The 27,978-nt window shown below is 43.3% G+C and overlaps 1 protein-coding gene across 1 annotated transcript in view; it reads right to left on the reverse strand.

Moving 5' to 3' along the window:
• Positions 1–27,978, reverse strand: part of DEPTOR (DEP domain containing MTOR interacting protein) — a gene marked incomplete at both ends in the record, with an annotated part of 174,851 nt that overhangs the window by 113,749 nt on the left and 33,124 nt on the right. The window contains 2 exons of the mRNA XM_080693525.1: positions 3,113–3,236; positions 5,205–5,383. Of these exons, the coding sequence (XP_080549651.1) occupies positions 3,113–3,236; positions 5,205–5,383 (303 nt within the window). The remainder of the gene's footprint in view (positions 1–3,112; positions 3,237–5,204; positions 5,384–27,978) is intronic.

Genomic DNA, 27,978 nt, shown 5'->3' on the forward strand with positions numbered 1-27,978 from the left:
AGTGCTATTCTTAAAGAGATCTACTTTGCCAACTGCTAGGAGAGATCAAGGCCTGTAGCTTTGAGTCTGTGCCATGATAACTTTTGCCCTCTAAAAGCAGCTTATACAGTCGCTTTTTTAAATTATGCAAAGGTTTCCTTTGAAAACTAAAAATATATTGCTTGGAAACATGCCTTCCATTGAGGGTGCTCAGGTACGTGTGCTCATGCAAAACACTGTAGGAAGTGGAAGGCCTTCCAGGAGACACCGTGCTGAGCCTTCCTCTCAGCAAGCTCAGTCCATCAACCGGCCGCGGTGAAGGTGTGTGGCGCTGGTTAGTGAGGGTACACTGTGCACTGGATGTGCCTAGACAGATTCCTTAAAAGGATCGAGTCAGGACATCAATGCTTCCTCCCAAGCTGGAGGCAGGAGTTGAGTACTAGGAAGCAGTCGGCCTCCGAGGCAGGGCCTGTGCTGTGTGCTCATATACATTAGTCTGCTTCCCCAGGAAAAAAAACCTACGAGTCAGTACAATCAATATCTCCACTTACTTTCAAAATAACAGTACACACTGCAATTTGTAGAAAGCCTAAAAAAACAAGGGAAATGTGTAAAAAATAAGTATAGACATTCTATATCAAGCAGGCAAATGGAGCTGTCAACTCCAAAGATCCCAAGGTTTATCCCCGGCATGTTGCAGAAGCCAAAAGCTTTGAGAGGTGGCATCTCGGTCACCCAAGGTTACGTACTGATTAAGTTACTTTTTCCCAGCTCTAATTTCACAAGCAATTCGAAGAAATAAATTTACTTGGAAATTGTGACACAGAACACTAATGACTGGAAAGCCAACGGCGCACAGGCAAAGTACAGCAGTGTCGATCGCCTCGTCAAAAGGTTTATTCATTGTCGGGCCTGGTGGCGCCCGCTTGTAATCCCCGCGCTTGGGAGGCGGAGACAGGAGGATCGCGCAGGTTCGAAGCCAGCCGCGCTGGCGTAAGAGACCCTGCTTCAAAAATATAAAATAGGTCTGGGAGTGTAGCCCGGAGGTAGAAGGGCTTCCAGGAACCCCAGTACCACCAAAAAAAGAAAAGGTTTATTCACACTTTCTATCCAACACACGCCATAACAGGATCAATGGACCAGACGCAGGTTGGCCAAGCCATAGGGGTACGAAGAGGGATGAGAGGCAGTTCCTAGCCTTTGAATTCTTGGACTAATGTAATGAACATTCGGGGTAAAGTGTTAATAGCACTCTTTGATGGGGTGCACCTATAGACGTGGCACCTAACTCATTCCAAGGTGTGAAAGGATTCCCGGGAAAGGTCATGTTCAACCTGGAGCCCAGAAAAGTCAGAGTGAACCAGGGAGTGTCCTAGGCAGAGGGAACAGCTAAAAGCACATCAGACTGCCACTTCTCTACTCCCGAATCTCCAAGGGCCTTCCCATGTGACTTAAAATGAAATCACTAATTATTTCTACTACTGCTGCTGCTGCTGCTGCTGCTGCTGCTACTACTACTACTACTACTACTACTACTACTACTACTATTATTATTATTAATATTTATTTTGGTACTTAGGATGGAACTCAGGGGAATTAAACCTTCGAGCTACACCTTAGGCCCTATTTTATTTTTTATTTTGAAACAGGGTCTTGCTAAGTTGCTGAGAGCCTTGCTAACTTGTGAGGCTGATCTTAACCTACAATCCTCTTGTCTCAGCCTACCCAGTACTGGGATTACTAGCATGTGCCACCATCCAGGCCAAAGTCACCAATTCTTACCATGGCCTTAGGGCCCTGAATGAACTGGCAGCCTTGACTAATCTACTCCTTTCGACATCCTGACCTAGGATACCCAAACACTTCCTCACCTCCAAAGCCTCTGCCTTTGCTCCAATGCCTGCCTTGGTGGCCCTTTTGCCAGCTATCTGCAAGGTTCACGCTATCCAAATGTTATCCCCTCGGCGACCCTTTCCTCCTTCCCTCCTTTTCTCCCTCCCTTCCTTCTGTCGTGTGTGTGTGTGTGTGTGTGTGTGTGTGTGTGTGTGTGTGTGTGTTTTACTGGGATTAAACTCAGGGACATTCTACCTCCAAGCTACACCCCCCAGCACTATTCTATTTTTATTTTATTGAAACAAGGACTCACTAGAAATGGCTGTCACCTAGGGTGGAGGGGTGGGGGTCCCTCTTACAAACCAGAGATCCCATGCTACCTATGTAAGTACTTTAGTTTCCTCGGCACCACTAGAAGGTAGGTACTTCCACTGCTCTGTCACAAACAACAGCAAGGTTCACAAAGTTCAAAGCATCAGACACAGGTCTAGAATTTAAACTCTGGCTCCTAACCATCATGCTACTGAATCTACCCACTCAGACCCCTAGTCCTCTACTCACCCCCACCCATGGTAGAGTAGGCTTGCTCTCTCTCTCTCTCTCTCTCTCTCTCTCTCTCTCTCTCTCTCTCAATCTTTGGTGACAGATAGATATCTTTCAACCCCCTAAAGCCTTGTAATCAGGGTTAAAAGGAGAATGGGGATTCCCTCACTAGTTATCTCTCAACGAGACCCTGCACTCATCTCTGCTTCTCTGGCTTCCTTGACAAGACTGGGCTTCCGAATTCTATAAGCCTGTCCTTTAACTAAGGAGGCAGCCACGGGCATCACTTGATGACAAACGTCAAGCTGTGTACCTTTGTTTTCACATCTGGGGTTTTGTTAAATGGACCTAAATATAGAAAATATGACTTAATTCTTTACCAAGAATCTTATGAAATCAACTTAATTGCTGGCAAAGAGAAAAGCAAATGAGTGATGGAGTTTTCTCATATTAAAAAGTACAGTTATGTAACCAGCCCACGTGGCAGAGCCAGGCTGAAGTCAACAGCATGAAAGACTATCAGTAAAGATCACAGTGCAGCTGGGTAAGATGGCGCACGCCTGTGATCCCAGTACTGGAGAGGCTGAGACAGGGGACTGGCAGGCTCGAGGACAGTTTTAGCAATGTAGCAAGATTCTCAGCAACCCAGTGAGACCCTGTTTCAAAAATAAAAGTTAAAAAATGGGGTGGGGGTGTAGCTCAAAGGTAGAATGCCCCTGGGTTCCAGATCGACACGCAGGGTTATAGATAGACATACTTCTCATAGAGCCTCTGTCCTCTCATGAACGCCTTTACTTCGTTGTCCAATGGGAAGGTGCCGTCATCCTTTCGAAAGCGGTAGAACAGTTTGACATCCTTGAATTCCTTATGTTCATCACACACTGAAACGATATACACACAGAGAGGCAGAGGAGAGAAAAATCAATTACTCAAGTGATGCATAATGCTCATTAAGAATCATCTCACAACCTAATTCATTAAGCCCACAAACATCTACTCTGTGGGTCAATGCACGTCTAGTGCTTAGCACTGTACATGCTACAGAGGAGTAAGTGTTCAGTACCATTAGCTATTATCATCATCATCATCATCATCATCATCATCAATCACTCTTATCCTAATCTATAAAGAGGTTCACAAAGTTTAACACAGCATCTGCTTGAGCATGGTCTTGGAGCAGGCTCCAGCTTCAAAGAATGTGTAAACTAGTGAGCTCAAGAGAAATGTCAGCACAAGAGCATGGTGCAGTGGGACTATGAAGGGGAAGGCAAGGCGGCCAGGGGATCCCCAATGAGTACCCGGGACTCCAACTGGGGAATGGAAGCTTCCTTGAAGGGCTTGCTAGTAATTGTTCACCGAAGCATGAATAAAACTTTCACAAGAATAAGAAGGAATGACATCCCAGTGCAAAGGTCCAGGCCAGGGTGAGAGACGGTGAAGTGATGTGTTTGTGAATGTCGACTGAATCATTGAGAGTAACCACACACAAAAAAAAACTTGTAAATAACCTAGCTCTCAGTAGGCATGGTGGCACACACCTACAATCCCAGTATTTGGGAGGTTGAAATGGGAGGATAGCAGGTTGAAAGCCAGCCTTGGCAACTTAGCAAGGTTCTCAAGAACCTAGCAAGACCTTGTTATCAAATAAGAAATTAAAGATAAAATGAGCTAGAGGTATAGCTCAGAGGTAGAATGACTGTTGGTTCAATCCTCAATAACACACACACACACACACACACACACACACACACGCACGCGCACACACATGAAATATTATTTAATAAAAGTGAACAAATGAGATATAGTATCAACATGGGTGAATCTCACATATAGCATGTTAACCAAGTTGCAAACAAATAAACATGCATTCTTATAATGGTTCAAAACACCTAAAACAAAGCCAGGTGTAATCCCAGCATTCAGGAGGCTGAGACAGGAGGATCACGGTTCACGGACAGTCTTAGGTACTTAGTGAGGCCCTCTGCAACTCAGTGAGACCCTGTTTCAAAATAAAGAATAAAAAATAGGGCTAGGGGTATGGCTCAGAGATAGAATGCCCTGAGTTCCATCTTCAGTACCGCAAAAAACAACACAAAAAATCTAAAACAGTATGACGAGTCAGAGAGATATATACAGAAAGGAAGAGTATAAAGCAGTGAATGAAAATAACTCAATGCCTCTTTAAGAAAAGGACAAGAATACAGTTGAGAAGAATACCAGAGAAAATTTAAAGTAAAATGTTTCTTAAGGTGTTGGCCCTGAGAGAAGGCAGAGTGCATCTGAAGGCACGTGGCTCGGGCGACTCTCAAGTAGTGACCTGAAGGCCTCTGCTGGACATCAAGGCTGGCCAGGCCCCTAGGGGTGACCTGCACTTCTTTTCTGGCAGATAGTGTGGACTCTAGGAGAAAGTAGTTTGCAACTGACGGGCACTTGGCTCGGGTGACACTCGGGTAGTGACCCTGAAGGCAGCTACTGGACCCTGGAGTTCCGACCGCCCCTTTGGGGTATTCGGCCACTTTTCTCTATTCCCTTCTGGCAGATCGCATGGACGCTGGAAGAAAGCAGCCTGCACCTGAAGGCAATTCGGCTTGGGCTACTCGCAAGTATTGTCCTGAAGGCAGCTGCTGGACCCAGAGTTCCAGCCCCTTTGGGGGTGTTCAGCCACTCTCCCCCCATTCCCTGCTGCTTCCAATAAACCTTTTACTCCCCTTCAAAAAAAAATGTTTCTTAAGTGGGAAAGTAAAAAGTATATTTCTTAATTTTCTTAAAAGGTGAAATGTTTAATTTCTTGAAGAGATTTAGGGTTTTGTCTTCTCTCGAGTTACTTTGACAGCGGCCATGTCACTCACCATGATGGATGATGCCCCGGTCTGCTAACTTCTGCATGAGCTTGATTGCTGTCTCTCTGTCGGAAGCCTCTTTGTGGTCAATCAGCCAGTCAATCAATTCTTTTGCAACAAAACAGTTCGGGTAGGTTTTAAGATGATGTCTTCTATCTTTAATAACCTTTTCTTCATGCAGCCTGAGCCTAGAAAGCAAATTAACAATCACTTTAGGAATTTTGATGACAAAACATTTTTTTTTTATTTTTTGTCTTTTTATAGTCATATATTATATTGGGGTAAAAAACTTGTGTGGACACACATGCACACATCACCCATTTAACCCCTACCCAATTCCCACCCCATTCCCTCCCCTTCCCTCCTTCCCATGCTTGGCTTAGTGGCTGACTTCGATATGTTTAAGTACATTGTGTGTTTTAGAGAATTTCCTTCTTCTTCCCTCCCATCCCCTCATTTAGGTTCTCTTGTTTGCTCCTCTATAGGATTTCCTTTTTCATCTAGAGTTCCTCCTATGACCCCTTTCTCCTTAGCTTTCACATATTAGGGAAAGCATCCGATTTCTTATTTTTTGTGACTGACTAATCTCACTTAGCATAATGTCCTCCAGTTCCATTCCTTTCCCTGAAAATGATGTAATTGAGGTTTTTTTTAATGGCTGAGTAAAATTCCATTGGGTACATATCCCACAGTTTTGTAATCTATTCATCTGTGGATGGACATCTTGGCTGGTTCCATAGTTTGGCTATGGTGAATTGTGCAGCTATGAAGATAGATACACATGCATTAGTTTGGTAGTTTGGTTTCCTTTCTTTTGGGTAGATACCTAGAAGTGGTATTGCTGGATCAAATGGTAGATTTGTTCCCATTCTTCTGAGGATTCTCCATACTGTTTTCCAAAGTGGTTGCACTAATTTGCAATCCCACCAACAATGTTTTAGAGTTCCCACTTCTCCACATCCTCACCAGCATCTGTTGTTGTCTGTGTTTTGAATGATTGCCATTCTAGTTGGAGTTAGGTGAAATCTCAGGGTAGTTTTGATTTGCATCTCTCTTATTGCCAGTGATGTTGAGCATTTTTTCATGCATTTATTGGCCATGCATTTCTTCTTTTGAGAAGTGTCTATTTAGTTCGCTTGCCCATTTTCTGATTGGATTATTTGCAAAACAAATTATTAAACCAATCCCAGAGAGAACTAAAAGAAGAGGAGCTCTAAAAGCATCAGAGGGCTATTAACGTATTTTAATGTCAGTTGGTGATGTCCACACTAGCAGAGCTCAGAGGCTCAGAAAGTGGTTCCAGACCCAGACCTAGAGACCATTACAGGTAAAAGTGAGAGGAAAACCAGTGTGGCCAACGCACAACTCTCCGGCCATCAGGAGAGTGAAAAAAGCTCTTGTGACCCCTACTCTGTCTCACTCCCTTCCTCGCTCTCTCCACCAGTGCAATTACTGCTTCAACAAACTCACCAACAAAAACTCAACAAAACTTACCAAACAAAGGTTCCTGTACTTCACTGCAGATTGCTTAGCGTGAGCCATATTTGCATCCATGCATTCACTTAACAAGTACTCGTGTGTACCTAGTTCCTGCCTGCTGGATATTTTGGAGCATGAGATGGATGTGTAAGAGGCTAAAGACAGACATTCTTGCCTTTGCATGTATTGTTTTCCAGAAGGGACAATAGTTAGTCTTTGCCTAGAACTTAATTATTACTCCCCCCTCTTATTTTTTTATTTTTTTTTAAGTCAGAGAACTATGTCCTCAGAGAGACTGACTTGCCTGAGACATGCAGCTAACAAGTGGGGAGATGAGATCTGACCTCTGTTGCCCTCCTCAGAATCTATCATGCTGCCTCCAGCTAGGGAGGATCAATGAATGTCTGGGAGAAACAGATTAAAGCTGTTGGGCAAACAGGACATATTTACAGGCTGAGGGAGTGTGGTGACGCTGGGTGGCACGGGCCTTCCCTGTTCCCTTCAGAACACAGTGACTGTTTTACAAAGAATCATACGCGTATTTTTCCCCTAAAGTTTCTTCCATTCGCCTTCCCTTCTTTTATCATCCCTGCATCTCTTTTTATTTCTCAAATACGGATGTGAACTGGGTGAAAGAACCACTTAACTAAAGCCGGGCGTGGTGGCTCACACGTGTAATCTCAGCATTTGGGAGGTTGAGACAGGAGGATCATGCAGGGTTGAAGCCAGCCTCAGCTACTTGGGCCCTTTGCAACTCAGTGAGACCCTGTTTCAAAATAGGGCTGGGGATGTAGCTTGGAAGTAGAATGCCACTGGGTTCCATCCCCAGTACCGAAAAAAGCAAGAAAAAAAAGAAAAAAAAACCACTTAACTACTCAGAATCTCATTTTTCTCATTTGTCAAATAAGGATTTTGAAGTGGGTGACTTATGTGACTTCCTTATGGTGAACATCTAAATTTCTTCCTAAACTACATGCATGCTCCCTTTTTCCTGCTAAAAGCACTTTTCCCCTCATCCATCACCCACTGTCAACCCATAGACTCAGATGTGATTGGCCTCAAGCCCAGCACAGGATCCAGGTCCCACCACTGAAAACATCCCATCCCTTGGCTCTGTGTCTTGTCTCAGAGACAAGTATGCGACCTAAGGCCCTTCAAGTCAATCCTGAGGCTCTTTTGAGGAGTCCTGTTAAAATGTTTCAGGAAGCTGGGCATGGTGGTGCACACCTGTGATCCCAGCGTTTGGGTGGCTGAGACAGGAGGATCTTGGTTCATGGATAGCCTCAGCTACTTAGTGAGGCCCTCTGCAACTCAGTGACACCCTGTTTCAAAATAAAGAATAAAAAATAAAGCAGGGCGCATAGCTCAGAGTAGAATGACCCTGGGTTCTATTCCAAATTCTGCAAAAAAAAAAAAGTTTCAGGAAGTACAAACCCACCACGATCCTAGAAGACCCATTCCACAAAGCTCTTCTTTTTTGTTTTGTTTTTTTTTCCCATGCATTACTGATTTCACCCCTAAGTGTCATTTCAAAAAGACCTTAAGCAAAACAAGACAGGAATTCAAAGACTTGGAATGCTAGTAATTCCATTAACAAACTTCTAAGCACCATAGTTCTTATTGGTAAAATGAAGCGATTGGTATCCACTTACATGCTAGGCACAATTTTTATTGCTTAATGGGCATTAATCTTCATGACAGCTCCCTAATGCCAGTAATTTTAAAACCATAAGTGATACCTATATAGAGCTGTAATTATGAATAAAATGAATAATTATGAATAAATGAGCCCTAATTAAAAAAAAGATATTAGTTCGCATAAGTGTGCTGAAGTCTTCACATGAATCCTTCTAATTAATTCAGTGACAGTGACGCTGAGTAATTTGTTTAACATGCTCGGAGTGGCGGAATGCAAAACATTAATTCTTAGACATGACGTCTGTCAGGAATCCAAGAATAATGAAGACCAACTTATTTAGAAATTGAAATGTGGAATGAGCTACCATATAATTTGGTGGAGGAGGAATACGTTATGAGCCAAAAGAGAAATTTTAGCTCTTGCAAAGTTTCCAAATTAAAAAAAAAAAAATTATTAGGTAGTGTTTATCTTTAGATACTACAGAATAGAACCTTTCAGTTACTATCCTTTCCTGACCTCTAAGCTTGGTACTAATTCTTAAGCACTCTTGACTCCAACCCTATGTGGTAGGTGGGAGCAGGATGGAGAGAAACATGACATAGTACCCCTTATGGCCCACCAGGGAGTGCTACATTCCATGTTTAAGAACCCTGAGAAGAAGCCGGGTGCGGTGGTGCACGCATGTAATTCCAGTACTTGGGAGGCTGAGACAGGAGGATCACAGGTTCTAGGCCAGCCTTAGCAACTTAGCGAGGCCCTCTGCAAGTTAACAAGATACTATTTAAAAATAAAATATAAGCCTGGAGTGGTTGTGCATGCCTGGAATCCCAATACTTGGGAGGCTGAGACAGGAAAAATTCAAGTTTGAGGATAGCCTCATCAACTGAGTGAGACCCTGTTTCCAAAAATTTAAAAAAAAGATCTGAGGGTGTAGCTTGAATGTAGAAAGCCCCTGGGTTCAACCCCCAGTATAAATAAACAAACAAACAAATAAATATGCAGGCTAAGGTGTGGCTCAGAGGTTCAATCCCCAATACCACACACAGGAAGGAAGAAAAAAGAAGAAGGACGGGAGGAGGAAAAGGAAGAAAAGAAATGAAAAGAATTTTGAATCCAAGATATTTGCTATATTGATGTAGATATTTTCAGACATGCTACCAGCTGTCAAAATGCTTAATAACTGTAGTACTGTCTTTTTTCTTTAATATTCAGAAACCGAATTTTAAAAATAAGTATTGAAAACCACGTACTCCAAGCTAGGTGTAGTAGCCCACACCTCGAATTCCAGCTCCTCGGGAAGCTGAGGCAGAAGGATTGCAAGTTCAAGAACAGCCTTAGCAACTCCACAAGACCCTGTCTCCAAATAGGTCAGTGGTAACGTGCTTGTTTAGCATGCATGAGGTCATGCGCTCGATCCCCAGTACTGCAAAAGAAAAAAATTGCATATTCCAGACAAACACTATCTCAAAAAAGAGATAAGAATTTTCACACTGCAAACACATGACCAGTTTTCTCACCGCAAACACATGCTTTACCTGGCTGAGTGAATGCTTAAATATTTGGTGGACAAACAGGTGTACAGGGTCACTAATGGAAATGGTGCCATGTTCCAAACAGAAGGGAGGGTCTGGCTGCTCTGGCAGGGTTCCTAGCCCACAGCTCAGTAAAGCAGCATCACGGAATCCACCTGAGTCTTTAAAACTGAAAAGCTGCTGGGTGTGGTGGTGCACATTTGTCATTCAAGCTAGGTGGGAGGTGGCCGCAGGAAGCTCACAAGTTCAAGGCCAGCGTGGGCAATTTAGGGACACCAGTCTCAAAACAAAAATAAAAAGGGCTGGGGGTGCAGCTCAGTGGTAGAAAACCCTTGGGTTTGGTTCATTGTACTTAAACACACAAAGTTATGTTTCTACTTTCAGATTTCTAAAGGTTTTGCTCTTTGCTATGTGTTTTAGAAAAAAAGAAGCATTTCCTTTTATTATTTCTTTTTTAAGTTTTCTCAACTTTTAATATGCTAATGCACTTGGATATCTCAAAGGAGAGAAGTAAGCCATATTCCACAATTTTGTGGAAAAGAAGAATTTCTGTGAAGCGAAGCTTCTCATGGAATAGTGCTCTCTAGAAGGCTCCAAAGAATGACCACTGGCTAGAAGTCATCCTATTTTTTTTGGGGGGGGGTACTGGGGATTGAACTCAGGGGCATTCTACCTCCAAGCCACACCCCAGGTCTTTTCATTATTATTAATTATTATTATTATTATTATCAATTATTCTGTGTGTGTGTGTGTGCGCGCGCACGTGCACGCGCGCGTGTGTGTTACTGGGGGTTGAACCGGGCTATACTCCCAGACCTATTTTATACTTTATTTGGAAACAGGGTCTCACTAAGTTGCTGAGAGCCTCACTAAGTAGCTGAGGCTGGTTTCGAACCTGTGCGATCCTCCTGTCTCAGCCTCCCAAGCACGGGGATTAAAAGTGTGCACCACCAAGCCCGGCTATTAATTTTTTATTTTGAAATGCAGTCTTGCTAAGATGCTGCTTACTGGCCTTGAACATGTGACCCTGTCTCAGCCTCCTACATACTGGTATTGCAGGGGTGTGACACCATGCCTGGCTTAGAAGTCATACTTTTAAATACAGCATCTTGCCTAGACACAGCCATGCACCTGTCTACCATGCCCAGCATCCCTTTCTATTTAAAACTGCCTTCTGCACCTCATTCAAGCCAGGGAGAGTTAAAAACCAGTGCGCCGGGTGGAGTCTGAGGGGAAGAGCCCCTGACCTATGGTGGTCCCTGAACTGGCCCACAGATGCAATGGTGTGAAGACCAAGACCCGAAGTGCTCCCCAGTCTGATAGACATCAACTGGCTAAAGCCAAGCCAATTGGGTCCTTGCCGATTTAAACCAGAGCTGAAGTTTTCAAACTCTTTGTACCACGGAACACTTTCTTCAAGAGAAGACCTTCCCAGCAAAACCATCAAAACAGAGCCATGTGGTATGTTCTAGTTATAAGGAAGTCAGGCTGCCAAATCCTAAGCATTTCCTGGTCGGCCATAAACTCAGACTACCTAGAACTAATGGGAACAAAGGTTAAAGAAAGAAAAAAATAAATAAAAACAGGACCTGAAGACACTGGCCCATCAGAAACAAGAAAAGCGGGGAGGAAGCCAGCTCAGAGAAGCCAAGAACTGAACAGAAAGCCTCTGGAGCTGCAAACTAGGCATGGCCAGCAGCAGTCTCTGGAATGCTTGGTTTCCTAGAGTTTTCCAGTTTCTCTTCCAAACCATGTGCAGCTTTAATAACTAGGCCACTACCCATCCCCTCAGATGGCTGAGTGAGCCTCCACTGCCTAGATCCACAAAGCCCACAGTACCCAGGCTCACAGCCGCCTTCTTCTCAGACCCCAGGCCCCGCTAAAGCTCCCTAGCCCCAGCTCCCTACCCCTCTCACTTCCCAACCACAATCACAGCCTGATTTGCACTCCAGCCATTCCAGATTTTTCTTCATGGTCTAAGATGCCAATCGGCCCCAAGCCCCAAGCCTCTGCTCCACAAAGACCCCCATGCTTAGAACACTCCCTCTTCCTACCTTCAGTAATTCAAAAGATTCTACTGCCTTTTTCTTTTTCTTTTATTTTACTAGAGAAAGAGGAGATATTGGCGATTGGACGCAGGAGCATTTTACCTCTGAACTACATCCTTAGCCCCCTATTTTATTTTATTATTTTATTTTTGAAATAGGATCTTGCTAAATTGTACAGGCTTTACTAGGTGGCACAGGCTGGTCTTGAGCCTGAGATCCTCTTGTTTCAGCATCCCAAGTACTGAGATTGTAGGTATATGCCACTGCACCCAGTATTCTATTGGCTTTGCAAGAGTCAACTTTTCAAGGGCTGCTCTGTGGACATTTTCCTATACCAGAAAGCAGCCTTCTTTTCTCTGTTTTTCCAAAATATCTCCCCATGCCACTAGAAAAGCTTTCATCCCACAGGCATGCAATTACATGCAAGGGAGAGTTGCTTGTTTCTTGTTGAAATTCTATTGCATAGCAAATAGTGGGGAATAGGTCTTCATAGATATGAAAAACAACTGGCATAACCCTGGTGTGGTGGCTCGAGCCTGTAATCCCAGTCCTTGGTAGTCTGAGACAGGAGGACTGCAGGTTTGAGACCGGCCTCAGCAACTAAGCAAGGCCCTCAACAACTTAGTGAGACCCTATTTCAAAATAAAAAAATAAATAACCAGGTGTGGTGGCACAAGCCTGTACTTGGGGGGTGGAGGGTGAAAATAGGAGGGTTGCAGGTTCAAACCCAGCCTCTGAAACCTGGTGAGGTTTTCAGCAACTTGGCAAGACGCTGTTCCCAAACAAAATAAAATAGGGATGGGAGTGTAGCTTGGAGGTAGAATGCCCCCTTGGGTTCAATTCCCAGCACCTCAAAAAGAAAAAAAAGGATAAGTAAATAAATAAATAAAATAGGGCTGGGCATGTAGCTCAGAGGTAGAAGACCCCGAAGTTCAATCCCCAGTACCACACACACAAAAAAATTAATTAATTAATTAATTAATGGAAGTCGATTGACTAATGCACTCAGCCTTGCGGGAGGCATAGACAAAATAGTCTTCAGACTAAGGGTCCAAATCAACTGGTCTTCAACATACTGGGGAGAAAAACAACTCTGTTCTAAATGCATTTTTAATCTCACTGGCCATGGAATTTAAATATCAAAAGAAAAGAAAAGCACCATCCCATCATTCATCTCAGGCAGCTGGTTCACAGGCTTTAAGCTCAAGGTGATTCTGTAATGTTCTATTCCTGTCCAGCTAACCAGCTGCTGAAATTGCATCAGACAGTTTCCCCTTCCAGCCCTAAGAAAACAAACATTACTGAGTGCAGGGTGTTAATAATACCTACAAAACCCCGGGTCCATCTGATAAGAAAGGTAGAAACTGTTTTTCCAAAAAAAAAAAAAAAAAAAAAAATAGCTTGCTTGCAGAAAACTAGAGCAGGTTGCAGGACCCAGAGAACAAAGGAAAGACTGAAATTCCATATTCTCATTGAAAAACAGTGTCATAAATTTCAGCCCAAGTAAACATTTTAATTTAAAAACACAGCACGCCAAACCTGGGGCTGACAGTGTGAGCCTTGTGATGTGGGCCACAGAGCTGACACGGGTGTGCTTTAATCCAAACCTATTGTCCTTTGCAGATGTTGTGTGTAGCCAATAACTGTCCTTGGGGACCTGAGAGCTCAGAGGCAGTCCCTCCTCACCACCCACCCGAAAGAGACCCTTGGCAACCCTGATAGCCTGGAACAAAAGAAATTTAACACACTGCATTTCCTTTTGATATGAGGATTTATTTCATAATTTAAATTTTAAATTATCAAAATATTATGGGCTAGCCAGGCATGGTGGTGCACACTTGTAATTCCAGTACTTGAGAGGCTGAGGCAGGAGGGTTGCAGGTTCACGGCCAGCCTCGGGTACTTAGTGAGGCCCTCTGCAACTTAATGAGACCCTGTTTCAAAATAAAGAATAATAAAAATTAAATCAGCTTTCCTAGGTTAGGACGACTTGAGAGTTATTAAAGCTGGGTGGCTGGCAATGAAGTTGATTGGCAGGTGAGTGGAGTTAGCTATACTATTACATCTACTTTGATATATGTTTGAAACTTCTCTTAACCTCCACTGCCCAAAGGAACTTGATGTTTGCAAAAATACCCTATGTATACACACACATATGGTTTGATAAATATTTTTACATCAAATAGGATCATATTACACATTTAATGTAGTTTTTGTTTCAAGAAAATGCTTGAATTCTCCCAGACTCATCAGAAAAGAACAAATAGGGACAGGAAGAGGAAGAGGAAGGAAAGAATACAGAAATGTAAACAGGGCACCTGTGACTTTAAAGAGTAGAAGGAACTGGTCTTAGGACACACACACACACACACACACACGCACGCACGCACACACACGCACGCACACACACACACGCACACACACGCACGTACGCACACACACACGCGCGCACACACACACGCGCACACACACACACACACACAAAGAGAAAGCAAACAACTGCAGTAACTATTTTAGAAAATAGCCATGCCACCTGAGTGTGGTGGTGCAAACCTATAATCCTAGATAATCCTAGTACTTGGGAGGCTGAGACAGAAGGATTGCAGACTTGTGGCCAGCCTTAGCAATTTAGTGAGGCCCTCTGAAATTTATGAAACCCTGTTTCAAAATAATAAAAAAAAAGAAAAACAAAAGAGGGCTGGGAGTATAGCTCAGAAGCTCTGGGTTCAATCCCCCAATACCACCAAAAGTAAAATGAAGAAAAAAAAAGGTGGCTATGCCAAATATTCCACTAGCAAATCCTTTTCAGAAGGTTGTAAGCAATGGCTCTGTGAATTAAGAACCAAGCCAGTCAGAGTTCTATACAGAGCCCTTCTAGGCTCATGTCAAGTGATTCAAAGCAAAATCCCAAGCGAGCCATGTGTCATGCATTGAGATGGTGAACGCACGCAGGAAGGAAGTGTTTTTCATTCTGAGTCTCACATATCATCTACTATTTTGTTTTGTTTAGATACTTGAGGTTGAATCCAGGGTGCTCGACAACTGAGCTGCATCCCCCAGCTGGTTTTATTTTTTTATTTTGAGACAATGCCTTGTCAAGTTGCTCATGCTGGTCTTAAACTTGGGATCCTCCGGTCTCAGCCTTTGGAGTAGCTAAGCTTTACAAGCATGCACCCCTACCTCTGGCTCATATGCTATCTTTTAAACCATGATGAAGGGTTACTAGCAGAAAAAATAACAGTGATATCTTGCATCTGAATGGAGACACACAGCATCAGAGCTGAGCCTAACAATATCCCAGTGAATCAGGAAGGTAATGTTACCTTCCTTTGACAGATAAGAAAGGAAGCCAAAAAAAAAAAAAAAAAATTATGGTGACTTGCTCAAGTCACATATTAACAAGTAGAGTCAGATCTTATGATTTCTATGTTTGGAGAGCTTTCCATGTTGTTGGCTGATGTTTTTGCTTTTAATTTTTATTATTTGTTTGTTTATTTGGGGTATTAGGGATTGGACCCAGGGGCATTTTACCTCTGAGCCCCTATTTTATTTTTATTCTGGAAACAAGGTCTCACTGAGTTGCAAAAGGCCTTACTATGTAGCTGAGGCTAGCCATGAACCAGCAATTCTGTCTCAGCCTCCCAAGCACTGGGATTACAAGCATGTGCCACCACACCGAGCTCCATTCGCTGTTAAAAGGCATAAGCACCTATCTTCTGACTTTTTTATGCTCATCTACGCTCAAAGGAAACATTCTAGTTTTGTTAAAGCGCTATAATAAAGGTGAGAATTTATGCAATTTGCACATCATGTGGACACAGCTACGAATATAAATACAGATGGAGCTCACAGATGCACCTACAAAGAAGTCATCACATTGTCCTCATGTCTGTATTGAGCTGGCATCATAGGTGTGCCAGTATTGGGAATGGCCTAGGAAGATTTGAGAAAGCTCTGATTAATATATTTCAAAAATAATTGTGTCAAAATGGCAGCAGACCTGGAGAGAGAAAGGCTTGGCTTTGGTCAGGAAGCAAACAGCTATTAAAACTTAGATTGACTTAGGTACATGTAATTAGCAAGTCAATAGGAGAGGAGAACTAGGCCTTTCTCTATCTAAAGACAGATCTACATGATAAGCCAGTTAAGATGGTAGGAGGGGTCTACCTTCATGAAAGTAGACACCTCACCATACCTTATTGGGGGAGGTACCTTACAGGGACGGGACGTTCACTACGTCAGAGTCACGCAAACAAGATGGAGGTCATGGGTATAAAAGGCTGAGTCCATGTGTAATCCCTTTAGTGTATTCATTTCGAGTCACCTCCCCATCCATTTTGGCATGGAGCTGTATTTCTATTTTCTGTATTTTTATCTTTCTAATAAACTTCTTTAAATCTTCAGCAACTGTCCAAGCTATGCATATTTATTCTTAGCTTAGGACAAGAACCCGCAGTCATTTTCTGGTTTTGGTCGTTTTTGGCTTTTGTTATGGGTTGGGGGAAAGTGTATCTGGGACCCTAGCAGGGGTCCCCGGGGAATGGTTTCCCCACACCATACTCCAAATCCGTAACAATATGATTAAATGACACTTGGGGGCAGGCAGGAATTGGTCCAGAGGGTTGCACCATTCCAGAGAGTTGGCACCAGCTCTTGTGAAACAGTTACTAACCACTTTTCAATGATGTGTGCATAAAAGCTCATGAGGACTTTTTAGTCTCTCATCTCATCCTTGATAAGAGGTAAATACAGGGTCAAGAGGAAAAGGTCCCCAAGTCAGCCTTTCTTATCGTGGGTGAGACCTGTGATTTCTTCTTCCTCCATGTGAGCTCTTTCTCAAGAGGTGTAACGTTCTGAAGAACCAGAGAGAGATCTCATCCTATCTCCAGCTCTGATCTAGTCCTTGGATGAGTCAGAAGGATGGCTCTCCTCCCACTCGCAAAGTGCATTTCCAAGAAGTTTCAAGAATGTCCCTTTTTCAAACAGGTCATTCATTATTTGTCTCCACACCACGCCCAGGACTATTAGGCCTCTAATTACCATCTTACAGGTGAAGAACAGAATGACGCACAGAACCAAGGCTGGTTCCTGTGTCAGTGGCCCCTGGCTTCTTGTTAAAGACAAAGCAACCATGCCTGGTTCCTGCCCCTGGAAACCCTCTGCAATGCAGAGATGCTGTGTCCCGAGTCCTTCCACAAACCTAGGAATTTTCAAACTATACAATACACTGTGTCCCTCCCTTCACACCTGGTCCCAAGATCAGTCAGTCATCAATAAATGGTGCTGTTCAGGCAGCAGCAAAAGGGAGAGAAGAAAAAAGTCTAGCTTCTAAGTAGGCCTGAGGGGTCAGCTGCATTCCTTAGCCAATTAACTTCCTGCCCTCCGCATTCACTATTTGCCTTCCACTCACAGAGCTGAGGAACCACAGAGCCAAGGTTGAAATCCATGCTCCGTACATTATTCACTGTGTAACTCAGGGCAAAACATTCTCCTCTTGGCGACTCAACTTTTTCACCTTTAATATGGCAGCAGTGGCTGTGTATGGTGCTGCAAGACTGTATTCCCAGCAGTGGGAGGCTGAGAAAGGAGGACCACAGGTTTCGTGACCAGCCTCAGCAACCTAGTGAGACTCAGCAATCTAGGGAGACCCTGTTTCAAAAAAAAGAAAAGAAGAAAAAAAAAATCGTGCTGGGTGTGTAGCTTGAAGGCAGAATGTCCCTGGGTTCAATTCTCAATAAAATGGGAATAATAAAAAGTGTCTCATAGGGTTATTATGAAGATTAAATGAGAGACTATGTAAAGTGCTCTAGCACACAATAAGCTCTGGAGAGTGTGAACTCCTAAGTTGTTGTTGTTGTTGTTGTTGTTGTTGTTGTTGTTGTTGTTGTTCTTCTTCTTCTTCTTCTTCTTCTTCTTCTTCTTCTTCTTCTCCTTCTCCTTCTCCTCCTCCTCCTCCTCCTCCTCCTCCTCCTCCTCCTCCTCCTTCTCCTTCTCCTTCTCCTTCTTCTTCTTCTTCTCATTCTCCTCCTCCTCCTCCTCATCCTCCTTCTTTTTGCAGTATTAGGGACATTCTACCCCCAAGCTGTACCCTCAGCCCTATTTTTTAATCTTTATTTTGAAACAGCGTCTCACTGAGTTGCAAAGGGCCTAAGTAGCTGAGGCTTTCCATGAGCCACGATCCTCCTGTCTCAGCCTCCCAAATGCTGGGATTTCAAGCTTGCACCACCACGCCCGGCTGTGAGTTATTATTATGTAACACATTCCACTGCCATATTTTGACAGAAGCACCAAGGTGAAGCCACTAAATATGCATTTCAGTGACCTTGCCAAGCAAATGTGGTCCTGAATCAGGAAAAAATCAGGGTGGGCTAGCCACAGAAGAGACAGGTTGTTCTGTTTTGTTAAAGGATTAGAATAGAAAGAGAGCCCTGCTAATGGAGGGGCAGGTTAAATCCAGAGCCTTCAAGGTGAGGGAGCCCTCGGTCACTCCCTCAAAACTAGCTGCGGCCAGCCATGAGGGCTGCTAGAGCCAACCTGTGTCAACCACACTGATAACTAAGTCACTATGGTGTTTTAATTGAGAAGCACCATCAGGCAATCTGGCTCAAATCCTCCTCCACATTACCTTTTACAGATGGGAAAGCTGAGATTTAGAGAAGTTGGGTGACTTGCCCAAGTTTTCCCTACTGGAACATATGCCTGGACCTCAGGACTATTAGCCAAATGGGTTGGTGTGTTCCCAGCTCCACTGTGGGAATCCCAGCTTTACCCAGTGCTTCACCCATGAGAGCTGGGAATCAGCCTGTGACAGCCAGTCATTTCTGGTAACACCCAGACTGTCCCCGCCCTGGAGACTTCCAACTGAACTTTAGTGCTGCAAACTGGAAACTCTTCCCTGAGAAGAAACAGTCTCAGGGACCATTTTAGACCAAGAGAAAAAATGTGTATGTATACAGAAAGACCAAATACAGAACATCATTAAATAATTAAAATACACCCCCCTCCCCCCCCACACACACACTATAGATTTTTTCTTTTCTTTTGGGGAACTGGGGATGGAACCCAGGGGCATTCAACCTCTGAGATACACCCCCGGCCCTATTTTTTATTTTGAAACAGGGTCTCACTGAGTTGCAAAGGGCCTAAGTAGCTGAGGCTGTATGCCAACCGCCATCCTTTCGTCTTCTGAATGCTGGGATTACAAGCATGTACCACCACGCCCAGGCTTCACACTAAAGGATTAAAAAAAATATATGCCAAGTGATTGAAGACAGAAGCAGAGATTACAGAGTAGCAGGCAGTAGTCCTCAAAGATCAAAGGTCAACATCATCTGCATTAGAATAACCTCAGAGTTCCTAAAAATACAGAAGGGAGGCACATAGCAGCCTTTTCTAATTGAATAGGTCTGGGATCAGCCAAGAATCTGTGCTTCTTCTTCTAAGGGAGGGAAGTTGTTTTGGTCTTGGTATTGGGGAGGGCATTGTACCCCTGAACTATACCCCCAGCCCCTTTTATTTTTAATTTTTTATATTTTTGTTATTATTTGAATTTGTGGGGTGTGTGTGTGTGTCACTGAGGATTGAAACCAAGGGCATTCTACCTCCGAGCTATACCCCCAGCCCTATTTTATTTTTATTTTGAAAGGATGTCTGGCTAGGTTGATGAGAGTCTCACTATTTATTGAGACTGTCCTTGAACTGATGATCCTCCCTTCTCAGCCTGCCAGGTACTAGGAATAGAAGTATGCGCCACCACACCTGACTTGGTTTTTTTTTTGTAATTTTGCAACAGGGTCTTGCTAAGTGGCTGAGGGTTTGCCCAAATTGCTGAGGCTGGCCTTGAACCTGCTATCCTCTGGTCTCAGTCTAAAGTACTGAGATTATGGGTTTGTGCTAAGACCCCGGACTGGAAACTGCACTTCTAACAAGTGCCTAGGTGACTAATGGTTTGGAACACCACTCTACTGAGGAGTAAGTAGAGGAATAAAAAGGAGAAGAGAAGGAGGAGGAAGCCAGGTGAAGCTGAGTCTGCAGATCTGGGCTGCTCCAGGCGTGGTCAAGGACACACCTGCCCCACCCTAGGAGCTGGCTGCCAGGTTCCTGAGAGCCCTCAGGGGAACCTGGATACAGGTCTGAGCCCTACACCTTGCAAAAAAGCATTAAAACCGTCAAGTGAACTCAATCTAGGGCCAGTCTAATGTAGTGATTTTTAAGGCATCTTTCTACCTGCTACCTAATGCTCCTTCTTCTCTGAGCAGGAGCATGTCCTTCCCTTCCAAAAGGATGGCATGGAAGGGTTTTTGTTTATTTTTGAGACAGTTGTTTGGTTGAGGAACACATGACAAACTCATTCATATAAAAAGTGATCAGTCAGCCCGGCGTGGTGGTGCAATCGGTGGTGGTGCACGATTGCTCGTAATCCCAGCATTCAGGAGGCTGAGACAGGTCGGCTACTCAGTGAGGCTGTTTCAAAATAAAGAATAGAAAATAGGGCTGCAGATGTAGCTCAGAGGCAGAATGCCCCTGGTTTCCATCACCAGTACCGGAAAAAAAAAAAAAAAGGTGATTGATCAGTTAGTTGGGGTGGTGGCACACAATTGTAATCCCAGTACTCGGGAGGCTGGCAGGTTCTAAGCCAGCCTCAGCTACTTAGTGAGGCTCTCAGCAATTTAGTGAGACCCTGTTTCCAAATAAAATATAAAATAGGTCTGGGAGTGTAACCCAGAGGTAGAAGGCCTGGGTTCCATCCCCAGTACCACCATAAAAAAAAAAAAAGGTGATCGGTTAAATCAGTAAATCAGATGGTATAAGTAATAAGAGGTATTATATCTGTTCTCATTTCTACAGGGAAAATGTGTGTGTGTGTGTGTGTGTGTGTGTGTGTGTGTGTGTGTGTGTGTGTTACTGGGGATCGAACCCAAGGGTATTCTGCCTTTGAGCTACACCCCCAGCCCTATTTTTTTTTTTTTTTTGAAACAGGGTCTTTTTATTTTTGAAACAGGGTCTGGCTAGGTTGATGAGAGTCTCACTACTTGCTGAGGCTGTCTTCAAACCTGTGATCCTCCTGTCTCAGCATCTCAAGCACTTGGATTACAGGTGTGTGCCACCATGATCAGCTTCATGAGAAAGAAAAAAATTTTCTTTCTTTTTTTTTCAGTACTGGGGATGGAACCTAGGGGCATTTTACCTCCGAGTGACATTCCATTCCTATTTTTTAGTCCTTATATTTTTGAAACAGGGTCTCAATGAGTTGCAAAGTGCCTCACTAAGTAGTTGGGGCCATCTGCAAACCACACTCCTCCAGTCTCTACCTCCCGAATGCTGGGATTACAAGCATGCACTACCACGTTTAAAATGGAAGCTGGGCATGGTGGCACACTTCTTTAACCCAGTACTTGGGAGGCTGAGAAAAGAGGATTACAGGTTCAAAGCTAGCCTCAGTAACTTCGTGGGGCCCTCTGCAACTTAGTGAGACCTGGTTTCAAAATTGAAAAAAAAGAAAAAAGAAAAGAAAAAGAAAACAGGGCTGGGAGTGAGGTAAATAATAAGATAAAATGGGAAGGCTCATGAATTAGAAAGAAGGAAGAGCTTGTCCTAGCGAATGGCAACTATGAACACTAGGGGAGCTTGGCTCAGCTGCTAGGTACTGTGTTTTGCCTAAGAAGAGTCAGGACACCTGAAGCATAGAGCTGGCATTTCCACTCTAGAGAGGGGGAGTTCTCCTGCCCAATCAGGACTAAATAAATTTCCTGATCTGGAAAACTAGGAAGCAGACTACACTTACCTCTAAAATCTCTTTCAACCCTAACTTCTCTGTTTTTAAGGGCTCCCCGATGGGCCTCTACAGTAAGTTCTCATAGGACCAAAATAGAACAGACGTTTTGGGCACATTTTGTACTGAAAAGATCAACCACAACCCTCAAGGCCAGCACAAAACAGCAAACTTAATTTCCTTTGGGCTTCCAAACAAGGATGGATATATTAAAGGGGATCTTGTACAGAGCACGCGGTACAAACACCGTCTAGGGTTACAGCCGTCTATTTTCAGTCCACAGGACAGATGCCCAAGCTGCCACAGTGACACGGGCTTTGGGTGTTGCGTGTTTATACCATGAGAATACACGAGACTTCTCAGGGTATAAAACTATTTTGAGAGTCTTCGAAAGCATTATCGGGGACATCTGCAGCTACAGTGGAGGTGGCTTTTGGTCAAGAAGTTTATAAAAACATTTTCAACCAATATACGCGTATCGATTCCCAACGGCATGCCAGACAGAGCTGCTGCTGATGGACCAGTTTCTGTAATCCACGGGCAATGTAACTGAAACAGGTGCTGTCTCCTCCAGATGAAATGTAGTCTCTCTACAGAGGTGAGGCAAACCCGAGAACGTCTCCATAAGAGGCTGAAGCTCAATCTAGCCAATGTAATTTTTTTTTCTATTTTCTTTCTCTGTTTTACCCAAATGCACCATCTTCGTTTTTGCCTGTCTCTGTCTTTATACTATTCTCATCTGAGGATATGTTCTCCTTATTTTTCTATCCACCCACCATACTCAAGTTCACCTCAACTTCTTTCTGATACCCTCCTTCATCTAGGCTGAATGAATTGAGTTTCCCTGACTCACCTAGGATCTATTTTCTACAATGCTCATAATTGCCCATGCACTATTTACTTTATTTATTTATTTATTTATTTATTTATTTATTTATTTATTTATTGTGGTACTAGGGATGAAACCCAGGTGCATTCTACCTCCGACCTACACCCCCAGCCCTATTTTCCATTCTTTATTTTGAAACAGGGTCTCACTGAGTTGCAAACGGCCTCACTAAGTAGCTGAGGCTGTCCACGATCCACAATCCTCCTGTCTCAGCCTCTCGAATGCTGGGATTACAAGCGTGCACTACCATGCCCAGCATTTTATTTTATTTTATACTAGGGACTGAACCCGGGCTACACCCTAGCCCTTTTTATTTATTTTATTTTGGACTGAGGAAGAAGAAATCAAAGAAATAGGTAAAGAAGTCAAAGAAATGTAACTTTAGCTGGGCATAGCGGTGCACACTTATAATCCCAGTACTTGGGAGGCTGACACAGGAGGATTGCAGTTTAAGACAGCCTCAGCTACTAATGAAGCCCTCTGCACTTTAGCAAGATCTTGTTTCAAAATAAAGAATAAAAAATAAGGCTGTTAGTATAGCTTGGAGGTAGAATACCCCTGGGTTCCATCCTCAGTACTGCAAAAAAAAGAAAAAAAGAAAGAAAGAAAGAAAGAAAGAAAGAAAGAAAGAAGGAAAGAAAGAAAGAAAGGTAACTTTATTTTATTTTTATTTTTATTATTTTCATAGTACTGGAGATGAAACCCAGGGCCTTCTACCTCTGGGCTACACTCCCAGACCTATTTTTACATTTTATAGGGAAACAGGGTCTCACTAAGTTGCTGAAAGCCTCACTAAGTAGCTGAGACTGGCTTCAAACCTGCACAATCGTCCTGTCTCAGCTTCCCAAGTACTGGGATTACAAGTGTGCACCAACACCCCTGGCTGAAATGTAACTTTAAAAAAAAAAAAAAAGAAGATGAAAGCGTAGTGCTAAATTTCCTCAAACCTTCACTCCTTAATCCAGTCCTCTCTCCCAACCTTGTTGTTCCCAAATCCCACAGATCTTCACTCATGATCTTAAAGTTACAGAAAACTGGACATGGTGGCACACACTTGTAATTCCAGTACTTGGGAGGCTGAGACAGGAGGATTGCAGGTTCACAGCCAGCCTCTCTCCTTCCTCTTCCTCCTCCTCCTCCTCCTCCTCCTCCTCCTCCTCCTCCTCCTCCTCCTCTTCTTCTTCTTCCTTCTTCTTCTTCTTCTTCTTCTTCTTCTTCTTCTTCTTCTTTCTCTCTCTCTCTCTCTCTCTCTCTCTCTCTCTCTCTCATCTCTTCTTCTGTGACTGGACCACCTGTGTATCTGTTTGGTTCCTCTCCTAGAAGGAATGTTCAAAGGGTTCCTCCTTCAGGAAGATCCCCTCTATTCCTCACAGACTGGGCATGCAGCAGGAGGCTGGGCTTCAGCTCCAGGTTCACCCCCTGTCAGGATGGAGGCAGGTCTGCACAGGCAAGGCCCAGGATGGTGGACACAGAGCCTAGCAAAGGACTCACACCAGGAGACAGGAGAGAACTTGGCACAGGATCATAGGATCTGTCAGTCCCAAGGTCAAGGAGCTCAAACTGAGGGTGCCTCTGGTCACAGAGAGGCAGAGGCAGCGCTCTGTGTGAAAGGGTCTCAGCACACCAGGAGAAAGGAACTACTGAGGGTCTCTGTGCAGTGAGGGACACACACGCGCGCGCACACACACACACACACACACACACACACACACACACCTGATCACAGGAAAACTGTTGAGAAGATCTAAAAGAGAAGTGAAATTTGATTAACATGTGTACAGAGAAGGTGGTTTACTCTGTGGATTGAAATGGGTCACTAATGGTTTGCAAGCATCAGAACTGCACATACCACCCAGAACTTAAGGTTTCTTATCGTGTGTGTGTGTGTGTGTGTGTGTGTGTGTGTGTGTGTGTTTTGCTGGGGATTGAACCCAGGGCCATTCTACCTCTGGGCTACCTCCAGCCCTATTTTATTTTTATTTAGAAACAGGGTCTCACTAGGCCGATAAGAGATCACTAGTTTCACTACTTGCTGAGGCTGGCCTCAAACCTGCAATCCTCTGGTCTCAACCTTCCAAGTAGGATTACAGGTGTGTGCCACCAAACCCAGCTATTTATTTATTTATTTATTTATTTATTTATTTATTTATTTATTTATAGCAGCAACTCAATAAATTGTTGAGACTGGCCTCGAGCCTTCAATCCTCCTGTCTCAGCCTTCTAAGTACTTGGGATTACAAACTAATGTCACCACACCCAACTTCATGTCTTTTTCTTTCTTTGTTTCTTTCTTTCTGTCCTTCCTTCTTTCTTTCCTTCTTTCTTTTTTCTATTTATTTATTTATTTGTTTGTTTGTTTATTTATTTACTTATTTATCTGTGGTACTGGGGATGAAACCCAGGGGCTTTCTACCTCTGGGCTATACTCTCAGACCTATTTTTTAAATATTTTATTTGGAAACAGGCTCTCACAAAGTTGCTGAGAGCCTCATTAAGTAGCTGAGGCTAGCCACAAACCTGCACAAACCTGTCTCAGCCTCCCAAGTACTGGAATTACAAGTGCCCTGCTTCAAGTCTTATTCTTGAAAGAGTACATTCACTGAACGAAGGTGGCAGCCCACACTTGTAATCCCAGTACTTGGGAGGCTGAGACAAGAGAATCACAGGTTCAAAGCCAGCCTCAGCAACTTAGTGAGACCCTGTTTCCAAATAAGAAATAAAATAGGTCTGGGGGTTTAGCCTAGAGGTAGAAGGCCCCTGGGTCATGTTCCCAGTAGCCCCCTATACACACGCAAGAAAGAATATTCCTAAGCCATGCATGGTGGCACACATTTGTAATTCAAGTACTTGGGAGGCTGAGACAGGAGGATCACAGGCTCAAAACCAGCCTCAGCAACTTTAGCGAGGCTCTCAGCAATTTAGTGAGATCCTGATTCCCAATAAAAAATAAAATAAGGATAGCGGTATAGCACAGAGGTGGAATGTCCCCAGATTCAATTCCTAGAAAGACACAAACACAGAATATGCCTGTGTGCTTGCCATCGGTTACCTCAATGGTTGTAACTGTAAGGATCTTTTTGTGACATATTCATGCCTTTCAAGGTTCTCCATTATTTTATAAGCACCCATAATACTCTGATTTTCTTTCTGTAACTCTCTGCTTTGCAATGGTGAATGGGCAGGTATTCAAAACCTGCCAGTAATTATATAAAGAATCTGAAGACTTGCCAAACCCTATTTAGAACTCCAAGAATGCCGACTATGGCTCCAAACACCTGTGGCTACTTACAAAATACAACACTCATTAGGCCAAAGAGCATATCTTCTAAAGATAGCTAGGTAACTAAAGATCTGTCACCGATCAGCCACATTCTCCTGACAGCTGGGATTTGATCTGGGGTGGCACTTGGCAAAAGCTAGAAAGTCACACTCTATTAATTGGGCTATAGCAGAGGCAAAGTAGGGGAGCTAAAAGAGGACTCTTGGGAAATTATTGAGGTTGTATAGGGCCCTTGGAAGATTTTTCTCAATTTTGCATCACCCCACTACTATACCCATCTGTAATATCTCTCTCTACCAGCACTTGTTTTATGGTGTGCTGGGAAGCAAGGCCTAATGACAAACTCTAGCTCTAGGCACCAAAAAGCAAATGATAGTTGTGTTCCAAGAATTAGCAGGCTGTGGTGGCTTTTACATGAGGCCCTGGGAGCTATTTTCACCTAAAGGTCTATGATTTATATCATAGTCAGAGCAGCCCTGAAGGATGCCAATCAGTTACCTATCTCATTTGTTCCTTCCTGAAACAAAAACTGTCCAGGCAAGTCAGTTCCCATTTATCAGACTTGTTATTTTTCCACTGTTTACAAAATAAAGTTCCAGGGACAAAGAGCTTGCTCCAATAGAAAATCAAGTTATCAATTTCTTTGTGTTAAGGGAGATACAGACGGTAAGTGGATCCAGTCCAGGAGAGGTGCTAAGACTAAAACAGTGAGCAGAACATGCATTTTAGCCGGGCGTGGTGGCGCACGCTTGTAATCTCAGTGCTTGGGAGGCTGAGACAGGAGGATCACAAGAGTTCGAAGCCAGCCTCAGTTGCTTAGTGAGTCTCTCAGCAACTTAGTGAGACCCTGTTTCCAAATAAAATATAAAAAAGGTCTGGGAGTATAGCCCAGAGGTAGGAAGCCTCTGGGTTCCACCTCCAGTACCACCACCAAAAAAAAAAAAAAAAAAAAAAAAGAACATGCATTTTAACAAAGACACATAAAGTAACCAAACAATAAGAGTCCAGGAATGCAGTTCAGAGGAAGAGCACATGTGCAAGGCCCTGGGTTCCAAGCTTACAAAGAAAAAAAAAAAAAAGGAAACCAAAGAGGCATCTGCAGTAGTTTGAAAATAGAAAAATAATGGTCTACATGCAATCAGTATAATTATTTGCTGGATATCAGCTTCAGAGAAAATAAAACAACATGTCCATATTCAGAGAATCATAATAATGAAGCCAGTCCTTCTGCATTTATTATGGTTATTTTTTGTGTGCGTCTGTGTGGTACTTGGGACTGAGCCCAGGGGCATTCTACCTTTGAGCTACATGCCCAGCTCTATTTTATTTTTATTTGGAAACAGGGTCTCCCTAGGTTGATGAAAGTCTCACTAGCTGCTAAGGCAGTCCTTGAACCTTCAGTCTTCCCAAGTACAGGGATTACAAGTATGTACCACCATGTCTGGTTTATTATGGTTATTTCTAAAGCTCTTTTGCATAAAAGTTGATAAAAAAATTTCTCCTATTTTTCACTACCATATTTTATTTATCGCAATGATTATGTCATCTTAGCGTCCTTAACCTACTCCTGACAATATTTAACACTGCCTGTAAGGGATGGAGAAGCTCTTAGTGAGACTGAACTCAGCCAGTGAAACTTTACACATTAAATCCTACACTTATGGATAAAATCCAAGCATCACATTGAGTATGCAATTTGTTCTTTTATGGCTACTTACAGTATGACTTTCATGACCTGATCATGAATTCCATCTGTAATTCATCACTATATTTGAGTTCTATATTATAGTAGATTTGTTAAACATTTACTGAAATTAATATTCCATTTATTCTGCATTTCTTGAATGTATAAGTTAAAGATTAGAAGGTGACCATTATTATTCTTTTTTTGGGGGGATAACCAGAGATTAGAGCCAGAATCATTCTACCTCTGAGCTATACCCCCACCCCTTCCTATATTTTATTTTAAAAGACTCTCACTAAATTGCTGAGGCTGTTCTTGAATCTGTGATCTTCCCAAGTACTGGGATTACAGGCCTGTACCACCATAACCGGCTTGACCATTATCACTGAAAGAAAGAAAAACATCTTGAATTAAGAAATATGTAAGTGTCAGCAGGGTCAAATGATTTAAGCTGCTAGAT

This window comes from Muscardinus avellanarius (genome assembly GCF_963383645.1).
Source record: "Muscardinus avellanarius genome assembly, chromosome: 4".
NCBI lineage: Eukaryota > Metazoa > Chordata > Mammalia > Rodentia > Gliridae > Muscardinus > Muscardinus avellanarius.